This window comes from Rhincodon typus, chromosome 19 (assembly GCF_021869965.1).
Source record: "Rhincodon typus isolate 14 chromosome 19, sRhiTyp1.1, whole genome shotgun sequence".
NCBI classification, from domain to species: Eukaryota; Metazoa; Chordata; class Chondrichthyes; order Orectolobiformes; family Rhincodontidae; genus Rhincodon; species Rhincodon typus.
Genome location: NC_063350.1, coordinates 29,301,431 through 29,324,508, shown reverse-complemented (window position 1 = coordinate 29,324,508; position 23,078 = coordinate 29,301,431). Strand labels below are relative to the sequence as shown.

Sequence of the window (23,078 nt, the reverse complement as noted above, 5' to 3'; positions counted from 1 at the left end):
GATCTCCAGAGTGAGGGACAAATTGGAGAATCTTCCCTCGAGCCAAACTAGTGACTCTTCCAAACTCATTTAAATCCTCATGAACCCAGGCTATTTATTCTTTTCCTGAACTCCCACTTGCATTTTGGTGGTGACTGACAAGGCCAGCATTTTCACCGCTGATGATAGAGGACTAGCTGCCTCTCTTTCTGCACTCCCTCATATAGACTCTTGCAGACTGTCCCATCTGAAATTTAGGGATAACTTAAGGAAACTCCTGTTACCCAATACCACAATGGCCTCCTACAAATCCTTAGTCTGTCAAAGACAATCCTTTATTGCAACAAGAATCACATGAATCTTGTAGCCATACAGTTAGCCACAAGACCTCTAAATTGAAATTAAATAAACTATTTAAAATAAAACCATTTCACAAAACTTGTCATTCCCAACACCTTCTTGTATTTGGGCGCTGACAGACTACCACCAAATAATGATTTGGAAACTCACCTCATGAGTCAAATATGACACCAATCTGTGAATAATCTCAAACTGTTTACAGGGAAATGGATGGAAATGGTAGCTAGAAAATTGAGTTTCAAGCAAGAAACAAAATATTTGTATTCAATCTTGCCAATATTTAATAGGGCAAAACGTTTGCTCATCCAGTACTTTATGTCAGGTAAGCAGTCTGATAACTCTCTTGGAAGACTCAAGAGAGATGTGGTGAGGGAGAACCAAGTGCCAGAGAACATGCAAAAACTATGAAGCATCCCTGGAAGAGCTGCATTTGAATAGGAATTAGGAAAAGGCAAGGATGGAACCTTGGAGATACCAGAGGTTATGATGTGGGAATGGAAGAGAAACATCGTAGGTGATACTCTGCCTATGATATGACAAATTAGAATATAATCAACAAAAACATGCCATCCAACTCTATGACAGTAACAGAGGTGTTGGTGGAGACAGTGTGGTCAACTGTGTCAAATTCAACAGGCAGATCAAGAAGGACAGTGAGGAATAGGTTGCCTTTGTGACAGTGAGATAGGTTGTCATTTGTGACTTTGAAACAAACGATCTAGATATGATAAACTGGACAGAAACTTGTTTGAAAGGATTCAAATCAATGAAAGGGATGTAAAGATGAGAGTTCTGTGAAAGATGAGCATAGATTTGGGAGGTGATAATTTGTTCAAAGATTTTGGAGAAGCAAGGGAAGTTCGGTATAGGGGGTGGTTTGCAAATACGTAAGGATCAATGGTTTTCCTGAGAACATGATTAATAACAGATTCAAAGAAGAGGAGGAAAACACTTGAAAAGAGAGAACAACTAACCATGCTAGTAATAGTAAGGCACAGCACGGAAACAAACCCTGGAGTCCAACTCATCCATGCCGATCAGATATTCCACATTAATCTAGTCCAATTTGCCAGCATTTGGCACATATCCCTCCAAACCCTTCCTGTTCATATACTAATCCAGTTGTCTTTTAAATGTTGCAATTGTACCAGTCTCCACCACTTCCTCTGCCAGCTCATTCCATACATGCACCACCCTCTGTGAAAATGTTACACCTTACGTTCCTTTTAGAATCTTTCCCCCCTCACCTTAACCCTATGCCCTCTAGTTTTGGGCTCCCCTACCCTGGGGAAAAGACCTTGACTATTCACCCTATCCATGCCCCTCATGATTTTACAAACTTTTATGAGGTCACACCTCATCTGCCAAAGTTCCAGGGAAAATAGCACCAGCCTATTCAGCCTCTCCCTATAGCTCAAAGCCTCCAACCCTAATAACAACCTTGTAAATCTTTTCCAAACCTTTTCAAGTTTCGCAACATCTTTCCTATAGCAGGGAGACCAGACCTGAATGCAGTATTCCAAAAATGGCCTAACCAATGTCCTGTGCAGCCACAACATGACCTCCCAACTCCTACACTCAATGCACTGATCAATAAAGGCAACTATACGAAACATCTTCATTACTACCCTGTCTACCTGCAACTCCACTTTCAAAGAACAATGAAGCTGCACCCCAAAATGACTAATGAGAGGACCAGAAAGGGAAGTTAGGTGTTCCACAGTTTGGTGGAAATAGGGTCAAGGAAGCAGGCAATGTATCTAATGGATAAGGTTCCAGAGGATATGAAGGGAGATGTAAGAAAAAGTAGAGAAGGTTGGAAATTCAGAACTAGGTCAGTGGTGAACCTCAGGAAGTCTGACCCAATGAGCTGGTAAAAGGGAGGTAAGGCAGCACTTGCAGCTGATTGGATGGTTTTGATCTTAGTGGCAAAGAAATCCATGAGCTCCTCGCAGTTATTCTCGGTGGTGAGGATGTAGGAGATGGGGAGTCTGGAAATGTCAACTGCCTTTCTCTCCATAGATGCTGCCTGACCTGCTGTAATGTTTCCAGCATTTTCTGCATTTATTACTGGCATAGTCTTGATTGCAATATTTCCCTTTACATTTTCCCTTTTATAATCTAGAGTGAATATAGCTTGGCTTTACAGGTTGAATATCTCTTTTCTCCAAAAGTTGTTAAAGGTTTTAGGTGTTTGGCAATTTAATACAGAAAATAGCACAACGTCTGTCATAATTTGGCACTTATCTCACTCATTAAAGAGGAAATGTTTACTTACATTATTGCCTAATTCTAAAATATAAATGAAGATATCTTTGCACTTACCATGAATCAGTTTTTCTTTACAATGGCACTTTAAAATTGCTGAATAAATTTTGCCTGAGAGCACTTGTATTGTGTGCAATGTCTTTGGTGACAGCTTGAGTTTCTTTCTCATGAATGAATTGGGATGTGACCCTCCTGGAGCAGAATTTTGTATCAGTGAAGAGAACATTTTATAAAAGAAAACATACAAGATGCCTTTGACTAGTAGTCCTACATCTAGAAAAATAGAGAGACACCTTTATAACCATTGCTATTCCTTTTACAGGGTAGTTAAGAAGGGCAATGGAAATCCTAATGTAGTACAGAGTGAGTGCTCTGTGGAGGGAGGGTAAAGCACTGGTGGTTTTGGAAGAAACTAGTTTAAACCCACTTCTGCTGGTTCCATAGTCAGATAAGCATGGATTGTTTTCAACGGTGACATGGAAACTTGGACAAGAGCCAGCTTTTCATTTTAGTAGGGAATCGTGACCTTGGTGCTTCCGATCTGGCCTGGCTCCAGCCTTCTTTCAGTGGGAGGTCATTTTATTTCTTGTAAGTGTCACATTCCAATAGAGATTACAGGATAGGCTTTTAAAACAGTATAAAGTTATACAAAAAGGTTTAATTGGATCTGTAAGAACTGCAACTCTAATTCCTCATCACTTGAAAATGTTGGTAAATCCTGTGAACAAAAGATGTCAGTATAACCTACACCCTTGTTCAAGGTATAAAAAAATTATAAATATACAATAAAAACAGATCAAATGTCTGTAAAGTTTCTCAGCAAGTTGATATTAGCTTAGAAATTACCGTTTGTGTTGACAAATACTTCACACAATCGTATGACATTTAGAACAAATGAGAAATATCATGCAAACAGTGAAGCCTTTGTCTATTATAGGTACATTATCCCAAATACAGCACCCTCTTAACCAACGACGTGCTGGACTATGCAGGATTTTGGATCACCAATTAACTCCCTCACACAGGCTTCATCAAAACAGAGAAACAGGTGATATTTCTTCCCTGAAAACCGAGTTCATTATAATCAGAATGTTCTCAGCAGGAGAACAAGTTGTTTGTGTCCAGAGGATAGGAAGGACCAAGAGGAGGCACATCTTAAAGTGCTGCAATGGACTCAGGTCTTGTGTGTGCACAACTCTTGCTGACTCTGTCCTCTGGTATCAGACCGAAACATTTCCTCTTTATTCCACATGCTTACTCTTTTTCAGGAGCTGCAACCAAGGGAAAAATCTGCATTTTTGAAAAATTCCATTTGATTTATCTGATTCTTTGCAAACCAGATTTGTGTACCTATATTTACATGAATAATGATTTCTAGCTTAAAGTATTTGAAACCATTTGCTTTCTGAGAACAGTTGTGAAAATCAACCAGTTTTTCAATCAATTGAACACATCTTCTCATTCAATTGCTTCCATAACTTCCATCACTAGAGTGCGGGGTCCAGTCATGATTATGTTGCTGACTGTTTTGTAGTCCAAATGCATGACATGCCTGCTGTTCACAGAGACAACAAACTGTCTGACCTGAGAGAAAACAGAAAGTAGATGCTGAATTTGTGTCCATATTGATATAAAATATATGATGTATGTCAGCTTTCAAATGCAATACCGAGCTATTTCCAGCTACTGTCCTTATGCAACTTGTAACTGAACCCCCATATGAGCCCATTTATTGCAGTGACTGACAGGCTGATGAATGGCATTGCAAGTGCCAGACATGAGATCAAAATGTCACAGTGCCTCTCACATGGCAACAGGGTATTTGTGGATCTCCTTAACCAATCAGATTGGGGCTTTGTGCAATGAACACGCCAGGTTCTGAATAAGAGTTTTTCTGACTCCATGGTTAGGGGTGGGGGAGTGGAAAGAAAATTTAAACCTTCATTTCACTTTGTGTTGGTTTTGACATTGAATTCACTATTCTAACTTATACACTTCTTTGTTTGAATCTGTGTCAGATCAGGAAAGCTCGCCAGTGCATTGCTGCTGCTGTGTGTCTTTCCCTTGGACTGGCAGGAATGTGGAAGCCAATTTAAATAGTTAAGACTACAAGTCGGGACAAGATCAAGTGTCCACTGACATCTTGCCACCAGAGGAGCTATTCCCCACCTCCTGCCCCTCCCCTTGCCACTGGATGTGGAAGCTACTAGTAATGTAACAGTTGCCTCTCTGCAGCAACGTAGGACCAGTAGCATTGGGCCGGAAGCATTGTGAGACCACCTGCTTTTTCTCATGGTATTTAATCCAAAGTCATCCGTTTCCTAGTTGGTTCCTTGTCATAGTGATTGAGAAGGTAGGGGTGAGCTGGGTTATTGAGCCACAGTAGTCTTTGGAGTGTGGGTCACCTACAGTGTTATTAGAAATTATTCCAGGACTTTGATCTGGTGACAGCAAAGGAACTGAGTATTGCTGCAAGTCACAGCGGTGTATGGCTTGGAGGGAAACTTGCCCTGGAACCTGCAGGTGGTGGTGTTTCCATACAGCAGCATCTCTTGTCCTTGTAGGTAGTAGAAATCACAGGTTTGGAAGGTACAATCAGAGGAGCCTTGTTGAGTTGCTGCCGTGCATCTTGTAGATGGTACACACTGCTGCCACAATGCATAGACATTGAACTGAGTGACTGCTGCAGATTGTGAATGGGATGGCAGTCAAATTGGTTGCTTTGTCATGAATGGCAGCAAACTTTGAGTGGTTTTGGAGCTACACTCATCCAGGCAAGTGGGGAATATTCCATCACATTCCCGACTTATGCCTTGTAGATGGTGGACAGGCACTGGGGAGCCAGAAGGTGAAGAATTCTTAGCTGCTGTACTGCTTTTTTAGCCACTGTAATTGTATGGCTGGTCCAGTTCCGTTTCTGATCAATGATAATCTCTATATGTTGATATTGAAGGATACAGCAATGATATTGCCATTGAATATCAAGGGACAATGGTTAGATTCTCACTGGTTGGAGATGGTTATTGTATGTGACACAAATGTTAGTTGCCACAGTCACTCTTGATGTTGTCCAGATCCAGATCTTCTTGCACGTGGTCATGGACTTCTTCAATACCTGGGGTATTGTGAATGGCACTGAACACTGTGCAATTCCCAGAGAACATCTCTACTTTTGACCTGACTAAAAAGTTCCTTGTCGATATCCATGAACTCATCTTCCATATTATTATTAGAAATGTGATATTTCCAGTCAATATGAAGATTAAAATATCTGTGATTACTGTATTATCCTTCTTGCATCTCTAACTTCCAGGTTTATATTCTATCCAACACGACAACAATTGTTAGGGAGCTTATAAACTCTCTTAGATTTTATGTGATGATTCTTATATGCTAAACTTGAAGTAAAAGTTTCAGGATACTTCAGCTGATTTAAGTTGAAACTTTATGGATTCATGTTGTTTGGAGATAGAATGCTAATTGTATGCATTTTGTATTTGTTGTTACATTACAATATAGCAGTACTATCAAATACCATGTTGAATCATACATTCAAGTTAAATTGCTGATTCATTAACAAAGAAGAACAGACATAAGACTACATTTTGGAAACTTTAAAGATATAAACCATTTTGAAGATTATCTCCTGATGTGTGTGATCCCTAACTACATTGCATTACCAGCTGTAATCCATAGTTAGCACACAAACTTCATCAATATTCATGTAAAGATAATATCAGTTGAGATAAAATATCTGGCTGTTGAAACTATTGATTCTGTTTTTATTTGAAGTATAAAGGTTAAAGTAAAGTTCCTGGAACTGTGGTAAAAATTATACCCTCAATGATTGATGAAGATAAAATCAAGACAACTTTAGACGTTAAGTTTATTATAAATTAGTCTGCACCTTGGTTTAATGATAAAACCGGTGGACTGCTTAAGACTATAATCAAGATATAAATATATTACATAGTTATTTTTGATAGACACCAGCTGAATGATTAAATAGCTTGCTAATTCTGAACCCAGTAACACCATACAGTAACCCAAACAGCCAACCTGTAACAGTTATTGACAGCTGCAAAGTACCCTTAAATCAAGGAATTTGATAGGGGAAGAGATTAGTGTAGAGAGGACATGGTTGTGGAACAATGACAATTTCTTTGATAAGCATTTCTGCAAAGCAGCGCAGATATCCTGTGAGATTACAGCACAGAGTAAGTCATGGTATAAATTGCAGATGCCATCATTTATATTAATAGCATCAGCCACAGTTTGTAACAAATGCTCAGAATTTTCTAAAAAGTCCTAGCATCACCCTAATGGTCAGTGACGCAGTTGAACAATGCAGCAGTCCCACCTGCAAATTTACTATCCGGGAGCCATGAACTGTTAATATCATACTCAAGTATCTTGAAGTTGAAATTTGTAAACACATGAAAACAGAATTGAATTTCAATGCAAACTATTGGTAAAAAATAATGGAAGCCCAACAGTAACACACTTCATACAGTAGGTGGAGCAACAGAGAGACAAAGATGCAGAAATGTGCACTGAAGCAGATTGTTCAAGAGGTTTCTTTGGAAGATAAGTGAAGATCAATAATGGATTCAGTGGATCGCAAAAGAAATTATTTTGTATTTACCACATTTTTAAACAAAACACAATATTCTTGATAACACAGTGTGGAGCTGGAGGAACATGGGATTTCTGAAGAAGGGTCCTGACCCAAAATGTCAACTTTCCTACTCCTCTGATGCTGCCTGACCTGCTGTGTTCCTCCAGCTCCATACTGTGTTGCCTCTGATTCCAGCATCAGCAGTTCTTGCTATCTCACAATATTCTTGATGTTATAGATTGTCCTACCTATAAATTGACTTTCACAAAATGTTATACAAACATGAAATGTATCATCAATGGTTACTACTGAAGCTGAGTCAAGCATATTTGAGGGGGAACAGAGTGAAAATCTGAGGAAAAAATATTAAGTGTAGAAAGACAGACATCGGATTAGCATAGATAGTTATGATGGACAAAATACAATGGGCATGAAGCCCAAATAGTCTCCTACTGATGCTTCAGAGTCTACAAAATGATAAACTTGTTTTGTTTTTCCCTTGATTTTACTGTTGACCTTCATAAGGTCATAAGAAATGGAAGCAGGTGTCAGCCATTCAGCCTGTTGAGACTGCTGTGCTATTAAATAAGATCTAATTGTGATCTCAAGTTCACTTCCCTGCTTATTGACCAAAAATCTGTCCAATTCAGCTTAAACATATTAAATCACCCAACTTGCTGGTTTTCTTTGGAAGCAAATTCCAAAGACTAACAACTCTCAGGGGAGAAATTTCTTCTTATTTCAGTGTTAAATGACAGACCCCTGACTTTTAATTATGTCCCCTAGTTCCATTCTGAAGAGGAGTCACTGGACCTGAAATGATAACTCTGCTTTCTGTTTGGGTTTCTGATTTCTAGCATCAACATTCTTGGTTTTATTTTTCCCCTAGTTCTACACTCCCCATAAGACAAACAATCTTCTCAGCACCTACACTGTCAAGCCCAATGCCAGTTGTGGGGGCAGGTGAAATTGCTGCCAAAAGTGGGCAAGTCAGTTGGAAAAAATTAATCACAGAGTCAACCAATCAGATGAATTCTACCTCTAAATGTAGGACTGAGAGATTTTATAAGGACCTGCTCCTCCAATCACAAGTTGCTTCTTCCTCTGCATTTGCTGCTGATTGCTTCACTAGGGAACCAACCAGCAGCAAATGTGAGAGTAAGGTAGTCTGTGATGGGAAGAGTAGCAAGAAGTTAGGTAACAGAGGTAGATTAGACTGACAAGGCTAAGCAGGTCTGAATCTGAACTGCAAGACTGTAGGGTGGAAGAGAATCTGCTGGGAGAAGCCTGGAAGTGAAGGGTAGTCAGTCTGCTGGGCAAGGCTTGTGAAGCAGTGAGTATACTGGGTTAGGCCAGGGGGCAGTGCATCCTGGGTGAGTTGATGAGGGAAGCTGGCATCTTGTGCAATGTGAGAGGTTGGTGGTTAAAAAGAGTGATAAGAGCAAGAAGCGATCAGTTGTAAAGGGGAGGAGAATGCATTTGTTGCAAAGGGGAAAAAGGACAGAAAATGCCATGGAGAACATAAGAACATAATACAGCCTCCTCAACCCAAGGGTCAGTCTAATAAACCTTCTCTGAAATGCTTTGAATTCAAATATATTGTTAAGTAAGGAGATGAAAAGAGTAGATAGTACTCTAGGTGCGGTCATGCTAATGTCCTGTAAAGTTGTCTGAAGACTTCTCTATTTTTATATTCCAGCCCACTTGCAATCAAGACTGCCATTCCATTTGCCTTCCTAATTACTTAGCTGCAGATGAGTGCTAACCCTTTGTAATTGATGTATAATATACACTCAAATTCTTCTACTCTGCAATATTTTACAGTCTCTCTTTATTTTAATTATATTTTGCTTTTTCATTCTTTCAGTCAAAGTGGACAATCTCACATTTTCCCATGTCACACTCTAATTTTCATACCCATTCACTCAATTTATCTATATCCCTTTGCAGACACTTTGTAACCTCCGCACAATTTGCTTTCCTATCGACTTTTGTATCATTGGCAAATTTAGTTCCTTTGTACTGTTTAGAAAAAAACAGTTAATCTGATGAGGATGAAAATAAAATCTGCTTATCTTCAAAACATTAAATGCCAATATCAATGGATCTGCATAGTTTGGTGGCACATTGTAATTGCAGTTCATGGATGTATAGAGAGATTTATAGCAACTGAAATATCAGACATATTCACAATTATTTCATGTTGGTTGTTTTTAAACAAAATTTTTAGTTTGACACTTTAAGTCCAGTCTTCGAACAGCTGATAGAGGCCAAGGAGAACCTTCAACAGCTACAGAGAAATAGATTTCATTTTAAAACGTTAGGTTAATTTTGATTTAATTGCAATGCCATAAAACATATACAAGCCAGAGTACATGCTCGTGCCTTCTTTAAACTGAATGCTGAAAGCCTAGAAGTAAAATATTGGTTACCTTCATTTGTCATTGCTTGAGACAGGAATTTAGCTCTCTTTGGTTAAAACTAGACTGAATCAGATTTCCCTTTGATATTGTTCTGTAAGTTCATTGTTCAAACAACCAGTGAATAAAGCAATAGCTATTTCTGAAATACTTCAAGACACCCCCACTGTTACATGCTTGTTTTAATTTTAGTGCAATTTCATTTTATCTTCAAAAAAAATATTGTCAGAATGGTTAAAATTATCTCGGTCCTTTCATATCCTGATTTAAAACGTTAGTTAAAGACTTAACAGACCAGATTCTGCACTAAGAGCATTCAGTGAGGCTATCAGTGGAGGAAATCAAGTTATAACTTCCAGCATCCACACATACACAGCTAAATGTGAAAATCTGGAAGTTGCTGTCCAGTTGCTCAGTAACAGCAGTATGTACTATCTACAAGATGCACTGAAGAAATTTACCAAAAATCCTTAGATAGCACCTTCCAAATCCATGATCACTTCCATCTAGGAAGACAAAGGCAGCAAATACATCTGCAAGTTCCCCTCCAAGACACACCATCCTGCCTTGGAAATATATTGTTGTTCCTTCATTGTTGCTCTTACATTGTTGCTGGGTTAAAATCCTAGAATTCCCTCTGTAATGGCATTGTGGTTCTTCCTGCAGATGGTCTGCAGCGGTTCAAAAAGACAGCTCATCATGACCTTTTCAAGGACAACTGGGGATGGGCAATAAATGCTGGCCCAGAAAGTGACACCCATATCCCATGAGTGAATAAACAAAAATGATTGTCATGCTCCTACATGAGTTGCACAAGTCCCTTATTGATACATTCAGCATTAAATCAATGGAAAGATGTGAAACAGGAGCACGTTTGCACTAAACATACAAGGAAAGGCCAGGACTGATGCAATCAGGAGTAAGTGAACTCTTAACTGTGCATGAAGTCTAATCACTGAAAAACAGTGCCCATCTTCTAGCTGGAAAACCAGTAGCACCCTTGCTATGGCCATTTCCCAATGATATTCAAACAGTTGGCTGCCATCAGGGTTTCCAGCTCTATTATGTGCAATTCCTTACATTAGGTGGATTTCCTGTCTCTGCGAGCTGCTGGCCAATCAAAGAATGGCATCTCTTTAGGAGCAGTAGGGACACTGGGAATGATGGTCATTGGTGACACTGCCGGAAGTTTGAGGATGAATATCATCCCTGGAAATTCAGGTTGAAGACAGATGGAGCAGGATTGCCAGGATCAGTCAGAGATGAAATTTCCTGTGGGTCCCTCCCTTGCTGCTGGCAGGTCCCTGGACAGTAAAGCTGTGTGGGTGGAACCCAACCAACAGGCCACATCCTCAAATACATTGAAAACTTTTTGAAATGTATTTGAATTAACAGCAACTACCTTAAAGGAATTGTACAACATGATTACAAGTTTTATGACTTATTATTACAAAAACCAAATGCAAGATTGACTAAACATCATCTTGTAGGCAGCTAGAGCTACAGAAAAAATGATGCTTATTACTGTCTTAGTGTGATGATTACCCTACATCAACAAGTACTGCATGGTCTGCACAAAACTAATTTGCATAGTTGACACAGAGTTCCAGCTTCCAACAGATTCATGTCTGCACCCCACCTCCCCACTTCATCAAGTTGTAATGTTAAGTGAGCATCATTGAAAGAGCTTCCCTCTGTTTTCAGACTTTTCAAACCAATTGCTATCAGTAACATTGACTCTGGCAATTTCTGCTTCTGGCTTCACCACAGCAAATCTTGTAGAGTCTTTAGATTGCCATGGGAATATCTCTTGTTGACCAGAGACAATGTTCCCTCTTGCATCCTACCTGGTGACATAGAACATCAGCACAATCCCTTTTGCTGACCACACCAGCCTTTTTAAAATTAATTCACAGGACATTGACTAAGCAAGAATTTATTGCCATCCCTAATTGCACAGAGGGCAGTTAACAGTCAACCACATTGCTGTGGGTCTGGAAATACATGTAGGGCAGACCAGGTAAGGATGGCAGATTTCCTTCTCTGAACGACATTCATGAGCCAAATGGGTTTTTCCAACAATCAACACATGTTTCATGATCATTAGACTGTTAATTCTAGATTTTTAATTGATTCCAAATTCCACCAACTGCCATGGCCAGATTCGAACCTGAGTCCCCAGATTATCATTGAGATCTTTGGATCAATAGTCCAGCTTTAATACGACACTGCCTCCCAACCTCTCGTCTTTCTGACAGACCTCTCCTTCTCTCTTTCTGTCCCAAAAACAATGAATGTCTGTTCGAGTTCACAGCTCTTGCTTTCTTTTTACAGTTGTGAAATGTAATACATATATTTCATATACATATATAGTGCCCTTCCTATCTCCACGGTAACCAAGTCACACAGCCTTTCTGTAGAGCAGAAATCGTAGCAAATCACATGATCCATTTCATTTTCACTTTGCACCTTGAATCAGAGACAACTCAAAATATATTAATTTTGTAAAACTTTGCATTTGTACCATGCCTTTCAGGGTTCAGGGTTTTTGCCCATGTGATGTACTATGCCTGCTGTTGGCTGGATGCCAACAATGGCAGGATGACACCCTTAAATTGCTACTTTTTGTCCTCAGTTGGTCACTGCGCAGGAAGGCTGTCCTAAAAACTTTCCACCCTAGGCTGAAATGGCAGGAGTCAAGGAGGATTTGGGAACTCCACACAACTCATCCCACCCCATTATACAATCCTTCTCATGCCTCCAAGCTGAGTCCCAGGTGGAGTTTTAATTTCCACACAACCTCTTTGATGTTGAGAATTTACATTACATGTATGAAGTCTCCCTCCTTGGAAATTTAATTATTGCTGTGTATATTTTCAAACTTCTCTCTCCATCTCTCTATTTTAACCCGATTTGCCTTTTCATCATATTATTTATGCTTCATCAATAAATTAAAAATTCTAACTTATCGTTCCTGGTTTAGACGACATGTTTCAGTGAGGATTCTTTAATGTGATTGGCTGAAGAACCCTGCTCACACTTACCATCTTGTCCTAGAAAAGCAGGTTGTTGCTCTCAGGTTGTTAGGGTGGTACGGTTGCACAGTGGTTAGCACTGCTGCATCACAGCACCATAGACCCAGGTTCAATATCACCCTCGGGCGACTGTCTATGTGGAGTTTGCACATTCTACCCGTGTCTGCGTGGGTTTCCACCGGGTGCTCCAATTTCCTCCCACAGTCCAAAGATGTGCAGGCTAGGTGGATTGGCCATGCTAAATTGCCCGTAGTGTTCAGGGATGTGTAGATTAGGTGGGTTTTCGGGGGATGGGTTTGGGTGGGATGCTCTGAGGGTCAGTGTGGACATGATGGGCCAAAGGGCCTGTTTGCACACTATAGGGATTCTACAATCTTCTATGATCTATGATCTAAAATTTACGAAACATCTGCAGGCTGTTATTAATACAGCGCATGGTAAGCACCGTCATTAGTGACCTCAATATCCAATGTCCTACAAGGTTCATCCTTATAACTTGAACAATGTAAATCAGTATTTAGGAATCCAAAATTGTGTCAAATTATGGAACATGGCTGGTAATATTTAGCTGACTTAATTGTTAGAGTGCTATTGCAATCTGGTCTGAAACAAATCCAACTTTCTTTCCATTGCTGGAATGTTACAGTATTGGTCTTCATGATCATTGCTGAAAAAAGACATTTTGTCAAAGCTTTTTGTTTTGAGCTCATCAGGACATTTTTGCAAGAGTTCAAATTCAAAAGTAAAGCAATATTTATATACTGTATGAGAGGAGAGTGCTGACTGGTTGGTGAGCAAGCTCTGGGAGAAGCCCTGCTATGGTGAATACACCAAATACCACTGATTTATAATTAACAGCCAGGATTGATCAATTTTAAACTAGGCAATTTGACTTTAATTAGTCAGGGCTTTTAGATCCTGATACTCTTTGAAGAGAACACATGGGCGTAGTCTGAAAGTTGCCTTCTGCTTCTAAACTTGTCTTCTGGTTGTTTCATTTTCATACTACGTTTTATTCCAATCAACTGATTAAAATCAATTCACACATTCGCTTCTGATTTTTTAAGTTTTGTGCCTACCCTGTTTACCTCAAGATACAAAAATCCTCCTGGTCTATGGTTCTGTGGACACCATTTATTCATTGCCAAAAATAGCTACTTAGTTGACTGCAAGAACTGCAAGAGTCACACCCCTTAGGAGGAGGTAAAAGGGAGGTGAAAGCTATTTATCAATGCACGCAACAGAAATTGTATAATATCCACTTCAGATATGGAGTGCCGAACTGATTTGACTTAATTTTAACAAACAGAGAGCCTTGCAAACCACAAGCAGGTTTATGGTACCACTTGCTCCAGCTGCAATTTCTTTTTGCACTCCTTTCAATAGCTACACCAAGTGTTTCTGACATGTCTAGCAAAATGGATAAGCACTGTGTCAATAAAAATGAGTTCAAGTAAATAGAATTTTCAAAATCAGAAGACGTGGCAAGATGACAACTCTTGGTACTATGTACTTTTATTCATTCTGTCATCAGGCATGGGCGTTGCTGGCTCAGCCAGCATTTATTTCATGCCCATAATTGTCATCAAGAAGGTGACAGTGAGGTGTAGTCCAAGTGGTGTAGGTACACCCACAACGCAGTTAGGAAGGGAGTTCCAGGGTTTTGACCTAGTGACAGTGAAGGATCGGTGATATAGCTAAAAATTGGATGATGCTTGGGTGGAAGAGGAAGAGGAATATACAAGTAGTGGAAATACCATGCATCTGTTGCCTCTGACCTTCTAGATACCTGAGGTCATAGGTATGGAGGATGCTATCTAAGGAGCCTTAGCGAGTTGCTGGAGTATACTTTGCACATGGTACACATTACTGTCATTACTTGTCAATGGAAGAGGGAGTGAATATTTAAAGGGTGTTTGACAGGTGGACTACCTTGTCCTGGATGATGCCATATTTCTTGACTGTTGTAGAAATGGCATGATCCAGGGAAATGGAGAGTATTCCCTTAAATTGGTAAGTGAGTAAACAACAATAGATGTTTGGTAGTGCAGTATTTGAGTATAGCTAAAAAAACTAATATACTTTGTTAAGGCTTTCATTCTGTCCGTCATTAGAGCATTTAATAAAAATACAAATTCAAGGGCAAGACCAACATTTTTACAGCATGATAGGAGAATTCTGATTATTTGACAAGAAAGAACATAAGAAATAGGAGAGGAACAGACCGTTCAGCCCCCTCAAGCCTGTCCTGCCATTCATTACGATCATGGCTGATCTGCCCCAGGCCTTAACTGATTACTGGAGATATTGCCATGGAGAATGCACTCATTAATGCTAATTGACAATTAACTGCCAGACTTCATTAAACATTAAACCAGGCAAGTTGACTCTGATAGGGATTGCCCTGTGAAATAAACCAGCAAATGACTGTCACCTATTTTGTTGAGTTGAAACAGGTGCAATGTATATGTTCCTGTCTGCAAAATTATTAGTGAGAATAGTATGCACAGGGGCCATTTATTTGGAGACAAATTTTGAGTTTTGAGTCCAAAACATCTTGACTTGAGCTTTCTGCCTCATTAGTGGTGATATCAATTCCATCTCATACTGAATCAAAACCACATCATGGATCAATTGAATTATTTCGGTGCTCCAATTATAGAATGCAAGTTTGCCAAAGGGCAAGGAAAGCATGGTCATGTTAATTGAACCCACCTATTCCAATGATTATTATGAGCATGTAGAAAATATGTAGCAATGATACTAGTATGCAAATGAATGGTCATTTCTCTAGCAATTGGCAAAAGATACATGTACCATTAAACACAATGTATTGCATCTCCCAAGAGCTACTTGAGTCGTAATTAGATAGCTCACTATTGTCTCTCTGTGAGGTGCTTAACTGGAACACAATTCCATTCATTTGGAGCCTGGAAAAGATAGCCTCCTCCAATCTGGAATGTCAGGCCTCTATATCGAGGAAAAGAAAACAAACTCCAATGAACATAATTGAGACTGCCACTATAAATGTTTCCTGACCTGCCATATAGTTTGCTGACCAGTAACAGTGTACAGTAGAATTGGAGGAGCAGAATGTCATCACAAATATGCCATGAAGCATTTGCTCTCCTACTTCACAATCTATAGTTTCCATTCACATGCTATACAAAGTTTCCTCCTCTTCTACGTGGTCGGAGATCCATATATTTGTCACCAAACTCTCTAAACTGTTATATTCACTTAAGAGTTGAAATTATATTCATTACAGTGGAATACAGTGGAACACAGACGCTTAAGGCTCACCAGACTTGTTCCTGGGATGATGGGATTATCCTGTGAAGAAAGATTGTGCAAACAGGGCTTTTACCCTCTAGAACCTAAGAATGAAAGGTGTCCTAATTGAAACTTATAAAATACTTAAAGGGATAGACAAGATAGATTTGGTAAGATGCTTCCCCTGGTTGTGGATTCTAAAACAGGGGACACATTTAAAAAAAAAAGGATGCCATTGAGATAGCTTATTCCCTACTACAGAGGGCTGTTGAAGCTCAGTCTTTGAGTGTGTTTAGGGAAGATACTGATAAATGTCTAATTACCAGTGGGTGTATCGGGTTATGAAGATGGGGTGGTACTTCACTCAGCCATAACTGCAGTAAATGTGGGACAGACTAGATGGACTGAATGTCTTAGTCCTGTTATTATGTTCCTATGATATCCTGCAGCCCAGAATAGGGGTTTTCAGATGTATGTACACTTAACAATTATAAGAAATTGAAGAAAGAGTAGGATATTCATCCCCTCATGCTTGATCTATCATTCTATAAGATCATGGTTTATCTATCCCAGGCCTCAACTCCTCTTTCTTGCCAGCTCCTCATTACCCTCAACTCCTTTTTATTTCAAAAAAATCCATCAACTTTCTCTTTATATACTTTCACTGATCTAGCCTCTACAGTTTTCTGGGATGGAGAATTCCAAATATTCATTACCCTCAGAGAAGAAATTCCTTCACATCTCAGTTTCGAGTGAATTTTTATTTTGCAGCTATGTATCTTAGTTTGAGATTCCCCACTAGTCGGAACATCAATGTTAAGTCAAATCCTTCACCTCAGGAGAATCTATTTTGAACTACGTTCAATACCAATATATCCTTTCTTAAATACAGGCACCAAAACTGTATATAGTATTCAAAGTGCAGCCTCACCAAAACCCTCTACAGTTCTAATAAGACTTCACTATTTTACCTAAATGCCTCCCAATAAAGGCCAAAACTCCAACAAATTAATTACTTAATTACTTGTAGCACCCACACACTTCTTGTGTTTCACCCAGATCCCTCTGTGCTGCACACTTTTGGAGTCTCTCAATTTAAGTAATAGTCAGACTTGACATTTTCCTGCATTAACCACCATCTGCCAAATTTTTGTCCACTCACCCAACCTACCTATATTCCCTTGCAGATTCTTTATGTTCCCATCACAAAATGCGCTCCCACCTACATTTGTAGCATCAGCAAATTTGGATTCATTACATTGTGCCCCTCCTCCAAGTCATTAATATAGAGAATAAATAATTGAAGCTCTAGGACTGATCACTGTGGCACTTCACTAGTTACATCTTTTCAACTTGAAAAAAGATCCATTAATTCTCATGCTCTGTGAGTTAACCAATCTTAAATCCATGTTAATATGTTACCCCCAACACTGTGAGCTCCTGCCTTGTGCAATTACCTTTATGTGGCACCTTATCAAAAGCCTTCTAGAAATCCTAATACACTGCATCTATCAGTTTCCCTTTATCAAATCTGCTTAGTATATCCTCAAAGAACTGTAATAGATTTGTCAGAATTACACAAAATCATGCTGACCGATTGGTCTCAGCATGGTTCAAATCTTTTAACTATCCTGTTATTTCATCCTTAATAAGGGACTCTTTCCAAATTTAGTGAGTTCTGGAATATTTTGCCCAATGCCTCCATTAAACCTGCAGTCACTTCCTTTAAAACCCTTGGATGTAGACATTTAGTCCTAATTCCTTATCTGCCTTCAGTCCCATTAGTTTCAGTTATCTATTGCTGGTTCCTAAAAATCCCAATCCCCTAGCCTTCCAGTAATTTTTGTCACTTCATTTATCTCAGGTTTTGATTAGACATTCTCATTGATCACCACTGTTGACCACAGTTGGTTCATGCTTCTCATTGAGTACTTCTTTTTGATCAGAATAATTTTTTGCTTAGAATTATGAAATATCTGCTTAAATGTCAGCCACTGCTCATCCACTGACTTTCCTCTTAGTCTATTTGCCCAGCCAACTTAAGACAATTCTTTCTTCATGGCTCTGCAATTGCTCTTATTTAAGTAGAGGACACTGGTTTAACATCACAGTTTCTCTTCCTCAAACTGAATTTGAAATTCTACCAAGTTGTGATTGCTATTCTCTCCAAGAGATCTCTTAATAATTCTACATCATTGCACATTACTTGGTCTGAACTACCCTGTTCCCAAATAGGTTGTGCACACACTATTCTAAAAATCAATGCCTTGTGCACTTCACAACTTTGTCTTCTGTGTTACACTGCCTATCTGATTTATCCAATCAATATGCAGATTAAAATCACCCTTGACAATTGTAGTGCCTCCATTATTTCCTAATTTAGGTCTGCGCTGCAGTGAGGTAACTCTTCATGGCCTATAAACAACTCCCATCCACGACTTATTTCTTATTTCCACACAATCTGACTCTACACCATAATCTACTGCATCTATATCACTACTCAACACCATACGGATACCTTTTTTGTTTAAATTAACACTGCTACCCACCCCCTTTTTATTTTTGCCCATTCTTCCAGAAAGTTGAAAAGCTTGAGTATTGAATTCTAAATCCTGGTCAACCCTGCAACCACACCTCTGTAATATCATGTCATATCATTTATTTCTATTTGTGCCATCAACTCATCTATCTTGTTACAAAATACTGCATGCGTTCAGATAAAGAGTCTTAGACTTTGACTTTTTACCTTTACTAGACATTCTGGGTCTAATTCTTCCGCACTGTTCTGGCTTTGTTTTTGCTCCTTCCTGCCATACTTTGATTATCATTCACCTCTTTACTACACTGAATCTTTTGCATTCACTTGTTTCTATTTGATTTTCAGACTTCCCTTCAATTGAACGTTCTCAACAATTCATTAGTTTACAATGTTATCTACAATTCTAGTTTTATGATTCGCCAGGACACTGGTCTCAGCATGGTTCAAATCAAGTGTGTACCAATGGAACACCTCTCTCTTTCCCCACTATTGGTGCCAGTGCCCCTTGAAACAGATTCCATTTCTCACACACCAATCACTGAGCTACACCTTTACCTCTAATTTTATTTACCCAACACCAATTTCCATTGTCACTCGGGTCATAATCTTAAAATTATCATTCCTGTCATTCTGTTTTTTTAAATTCAGCCTCGAAACTGCTCATTATCTCTCAGCAGAATTTTTTTCCAAGTCCTATATATGTTGTTGGTACCTACGTGAACCACAACAACTGGATCTATCCCTGCCCACTCCAGGTTCCTCCCCAGCCTCAGAGATGTCCGGAACCTTGGCACCAGATAGGCAACATACCCTTCTGAACTCTGTGCCTTTAATGCAGAGAACAGATTTGTTCCTCTAACTAATCCATCCCGTATTACTACTACATTTCTCTTTTCTCCCGCCATGTGAATAGTGCACTGTGCCACCGAGTTTTGCTCAGTTTGCTCATCCTCCCCACAGTTTGTGCCTTTGTCCACACTTGGGCCAAGAATCTCCTACCAATTGGACAACACCGACCTCTACATCCTCCTATCCCTGACCACAGATTAAGGCTGTGAAAGGCCTTTAGGTGAGCAGTGTGCTACCATTAAGTTTGTGAATGAATTAACACTTCCAGAAGGTATTAAACGCTCAGTGCTTTTTCCTGAGCATTCACCAGGACTAAATCAAACACTAGTAGAGATGGGGACTGTGAAATGTAAGTCATACTTATTCTTCGTTCAGTTCATTCTTGGAAGATGTGGAGGATTGCAATTGAATTGTGTGCATGATGAGGTCATTAACATATTTTGTACATGGCATTAATGTGGATAAGTGACCATTATGGTTAACTGCTGCTGTTCGACATTCCTTGGGGGCATAGATAATTCCTGACTTTATATAGAAGCACTTCCAGATTATCTGAAAAATCTTTAGGTTCTTGCACTCCTGCCTGACCAACAGAAATTCCCTTAAGTGAAAAATACTTTGCCCAGCCTGTAAAATAATTATAAGTCTGGTATCCCCATTAACTTGCTGCAGCTTTTAAATTAAACAGCAGCACACTAGGATCCTATCACAAGTGCTGAGCTCCCAGTGGGTCACATTCATAGCATGGAGTGCTCAGCAATAGGATTAAAATTAAGTATAATTAAGAAACTGTACTGGAATAAGTGCACTTCATGACCTCTAAGTATGAATCACAATCACACTCCATCCCAATTAGGTTTGCAATTTTGTTCTGGGGGAAATTTCAACTCGGCTCAGAATAACTAAATGCTCAGGCTTGAGTTTGAGGCTAAGAATGTCCTTGTTTGTATGAATTGCAAGGTTCACACACCTTGGTCATGTATCTCATGATTCCCTAACTTATAGCCCAATAGTTTGAAAATAATGACTTTCAAGACTCATGCATGAAGAACAGCTACTTGGTGAAGGGTAAGTGCCTAACTTGTGTCCACAGAATCATAGCCTAGAAGAAACACAACATCTCCAGAGAGACAGAGACAGAGACAGAGAGAGAGAGAGAGAGAGAGAGGGTAAAGCACTACTCTTAAGAAATCAAGAGCAAAAATGTGAATTACTGATAACAATTTTACTGAAATACAAAGAAACTATGGAGAAATAGCAAATGTAAAACAAAGTTAATCTAGGAGTATCAGGAACCTATAAAATGTGCCCATGCATTCACGTGAAAGTGAATCAGAATCTAAAATCTAGTTTTCAAATGAATTGGTGCATCAGTGAAACTTCAAGTTAAATCCATCACAATTAAGGATTAAGATTTGGTACAAGGAATTTTAATTTCAAAGCATATTAACAGTATGAAACCATATGTCAGCGCTCTACATGGTGAGCACTCATTAACACAGAAAAGGCTTAAGCCTTCCACTGTTTCCAAAATAATATTGAAAAAAGCAATATTTAGTTCTATCTTAGCGAACTAATACAGAGTGCCAAAGAAAAACAGAACTTGGTTACAAATTCTTAAATTCTGCTCAGTTCCACATCCGAGTTACACAGTATAGAGAGGCATCACATGGACACCAGATATTTGTTTTTTGAAAGTAGGAGATTAGATGAGGAGTTTCTTTAGTGTCTCCTAGCAATCAACAGAGCAGTGATGTTGATTTGAATGCATTCCATTACTCCTCCCTACCACGCTTTTGGCAAGACTACAAATCATGTAGGAGGATGTATGATGGAGAAAAATGTCTATGACTATATATCCTTCATTACAGCACTTATTAAAGTGTTTTGCGTTTGTTTTGAAGTTTCTCAAACCAGTTCATAGTATAATTATAATCTCTTTAGGAAATTCAACCTACAATTGGTACTATCAGCAAACACTCTGGTCCAAATCCTCTGGTCTTTGGCTCATAAGACACAAGATCTATAAGCAACGATGGGCATTGGAACCCATGGAAATTGTGGCTTGCTGACCTACTTGAAAATTTTCTGGGAAGTTTCAATCTCTAATGTCTGCTCCTAAAAAAAATCCACAAATGTCTCCATTTCTGTGTCAGGAACAGAGACTTCAGATGTACTGTCAAACGCTCTGATGCACTTAACATACTTGGATAGTTAGCCAGAAAATTTTTCATTCATTTAAAACTAGTCTAACTCCTGGTAAAGTACCTCATGAGCTGCACTCCAACCCTCCACCCTACCATCAACCTACATGATCCCAAAACACTCAACTATCCTCCCCCACACGTCCACTACTTGGCTATCCTCTTAAACACACTCTGGACCTCCTAGCTATCCTGACTCAACTGCTACTTCATTCACTCACCAACTTAACCACTCAAAGCCATGATAGTATTCAATGGCAGAGCAGACTCGAAGGGCTGAATGGCCTACTCCTGTTTCTACATTTCTATGTTCCTACCAAATTCCTCACTCATCTACTCAAAACTAATATTTACCCACCCACCCATTCACTAATATTCAAACTGGATCTTTAAACTTAAAGTGCCTGTCCACAGACCGGGGCATCAATTTTCGTTTCTCTTGAAATGTCCAGGGCATTGTCAGAAAAAGTACAGGGCAACTCTGGACTGAAAGTACTTGGCCAGGTGCATAATCACCTCTTAAAGATGGTGCTGGCACCACAGATGCTGGTCCATTCCGAGATAGCCCAGCAGCGAAGAATGGTTCTGGAGCAGGTAGTATAACGGTACTACAAACAGATGAGGTAGGCGCCATAGTGGCAGGGTGTATAGGCAATGGAAAACCAAAACAACGGTGAATGCTGAAAATCAGACACAAAAACAAGGTCTGGCAGCATCTGTGCAGTGAAATCAGAGTTAACATTTCGAGTCCAGTGACCAATCTTCAGAACTGATGGTAACCAGGAAAAGGGTGGATTTTATGTAGAAGATATGGTGGGGGATGGGTAAGGAGTAAATGATAGATGGAGATAGCGCCCAAAGAAAGACAAAAACATTTGAACAGACAAAGGAGTGGATAACGGTTAGCTGAGCTTCCTATTGCCTGCCACTTCAACACACCACCGAGTTCCCTGGCCAACATCTCTGTCTCAGGCTTGCTGCAGTGCTCCAGTGAAGCTCAGCACAAGCTGGAAGAACAGCACTCATTTTCCACTTGGGAACTCTACAGCCTTCTGGACTCATGATCGAGTTCAACAATTTTAGGGTTTGAGGCACCTTCCCCAAGCATTCCCACCCAACACCCCACCCCCCAACCCCCATACACACACCAGGCCTTGTTATCCCATGGTCTGCTATTACACACAACCCATTGTTAGCCACCAACAGTCCCCATTAGCAGCTATTCATTCTCCTAGGCTAACTGTTATATAAATGCAAGCGAGATAACAAGGTGTAGAGCTGGATGAACACAGCAGGCCAAGCAGCATCAGAGGAGCAGGAAGGCTGATGTTTCAGGCCTAGACCCTTCTTCAGATATCCACTGAGGTTTTTCCGGAGGGAGGATGGTAACTTCTTCAGGGTAGGCATCCTTAGAAGAGGTTTCGCAGTGGGGTTAAAATTGTTTCAGAGATAGTAGGAACTGCAGATGCTGGAGAATCTGAGATAACAAGGTGTAGAGCTGGATGAACACAGCAGGCCTGCTGTGTTCATCCA

At 39.6% G+C, this 23,078-nt stretch overlaps 1 protein-coding gene across 1 annotated transcript in view; it reads right to left on the bottom strand.

Moving 5' to 3' along the window:
• Positions 1-1,909: 1,909 nt before the first annotated feature.
• LOC109928487 (DEP domain-containing mTOR-interacting protein-like) overlaps positions 1,910-23,078 on the bottom strand; it is a 60,616-nt gene continuing 39,447 nt past the window's right edge. Inside the window, exon 7 of the mRNA XM_048608566.1 lies at positions 1,910-4,191. Within this exon, the coding sequence (XP_048464523.1) occupies positions 4,066-4,191 (126 nt within the window). The 3' untranslated portion in view covers positions 1,910-4,065. The remainder of the gene's footprint in view (positions 4,192-23,078) is intronic.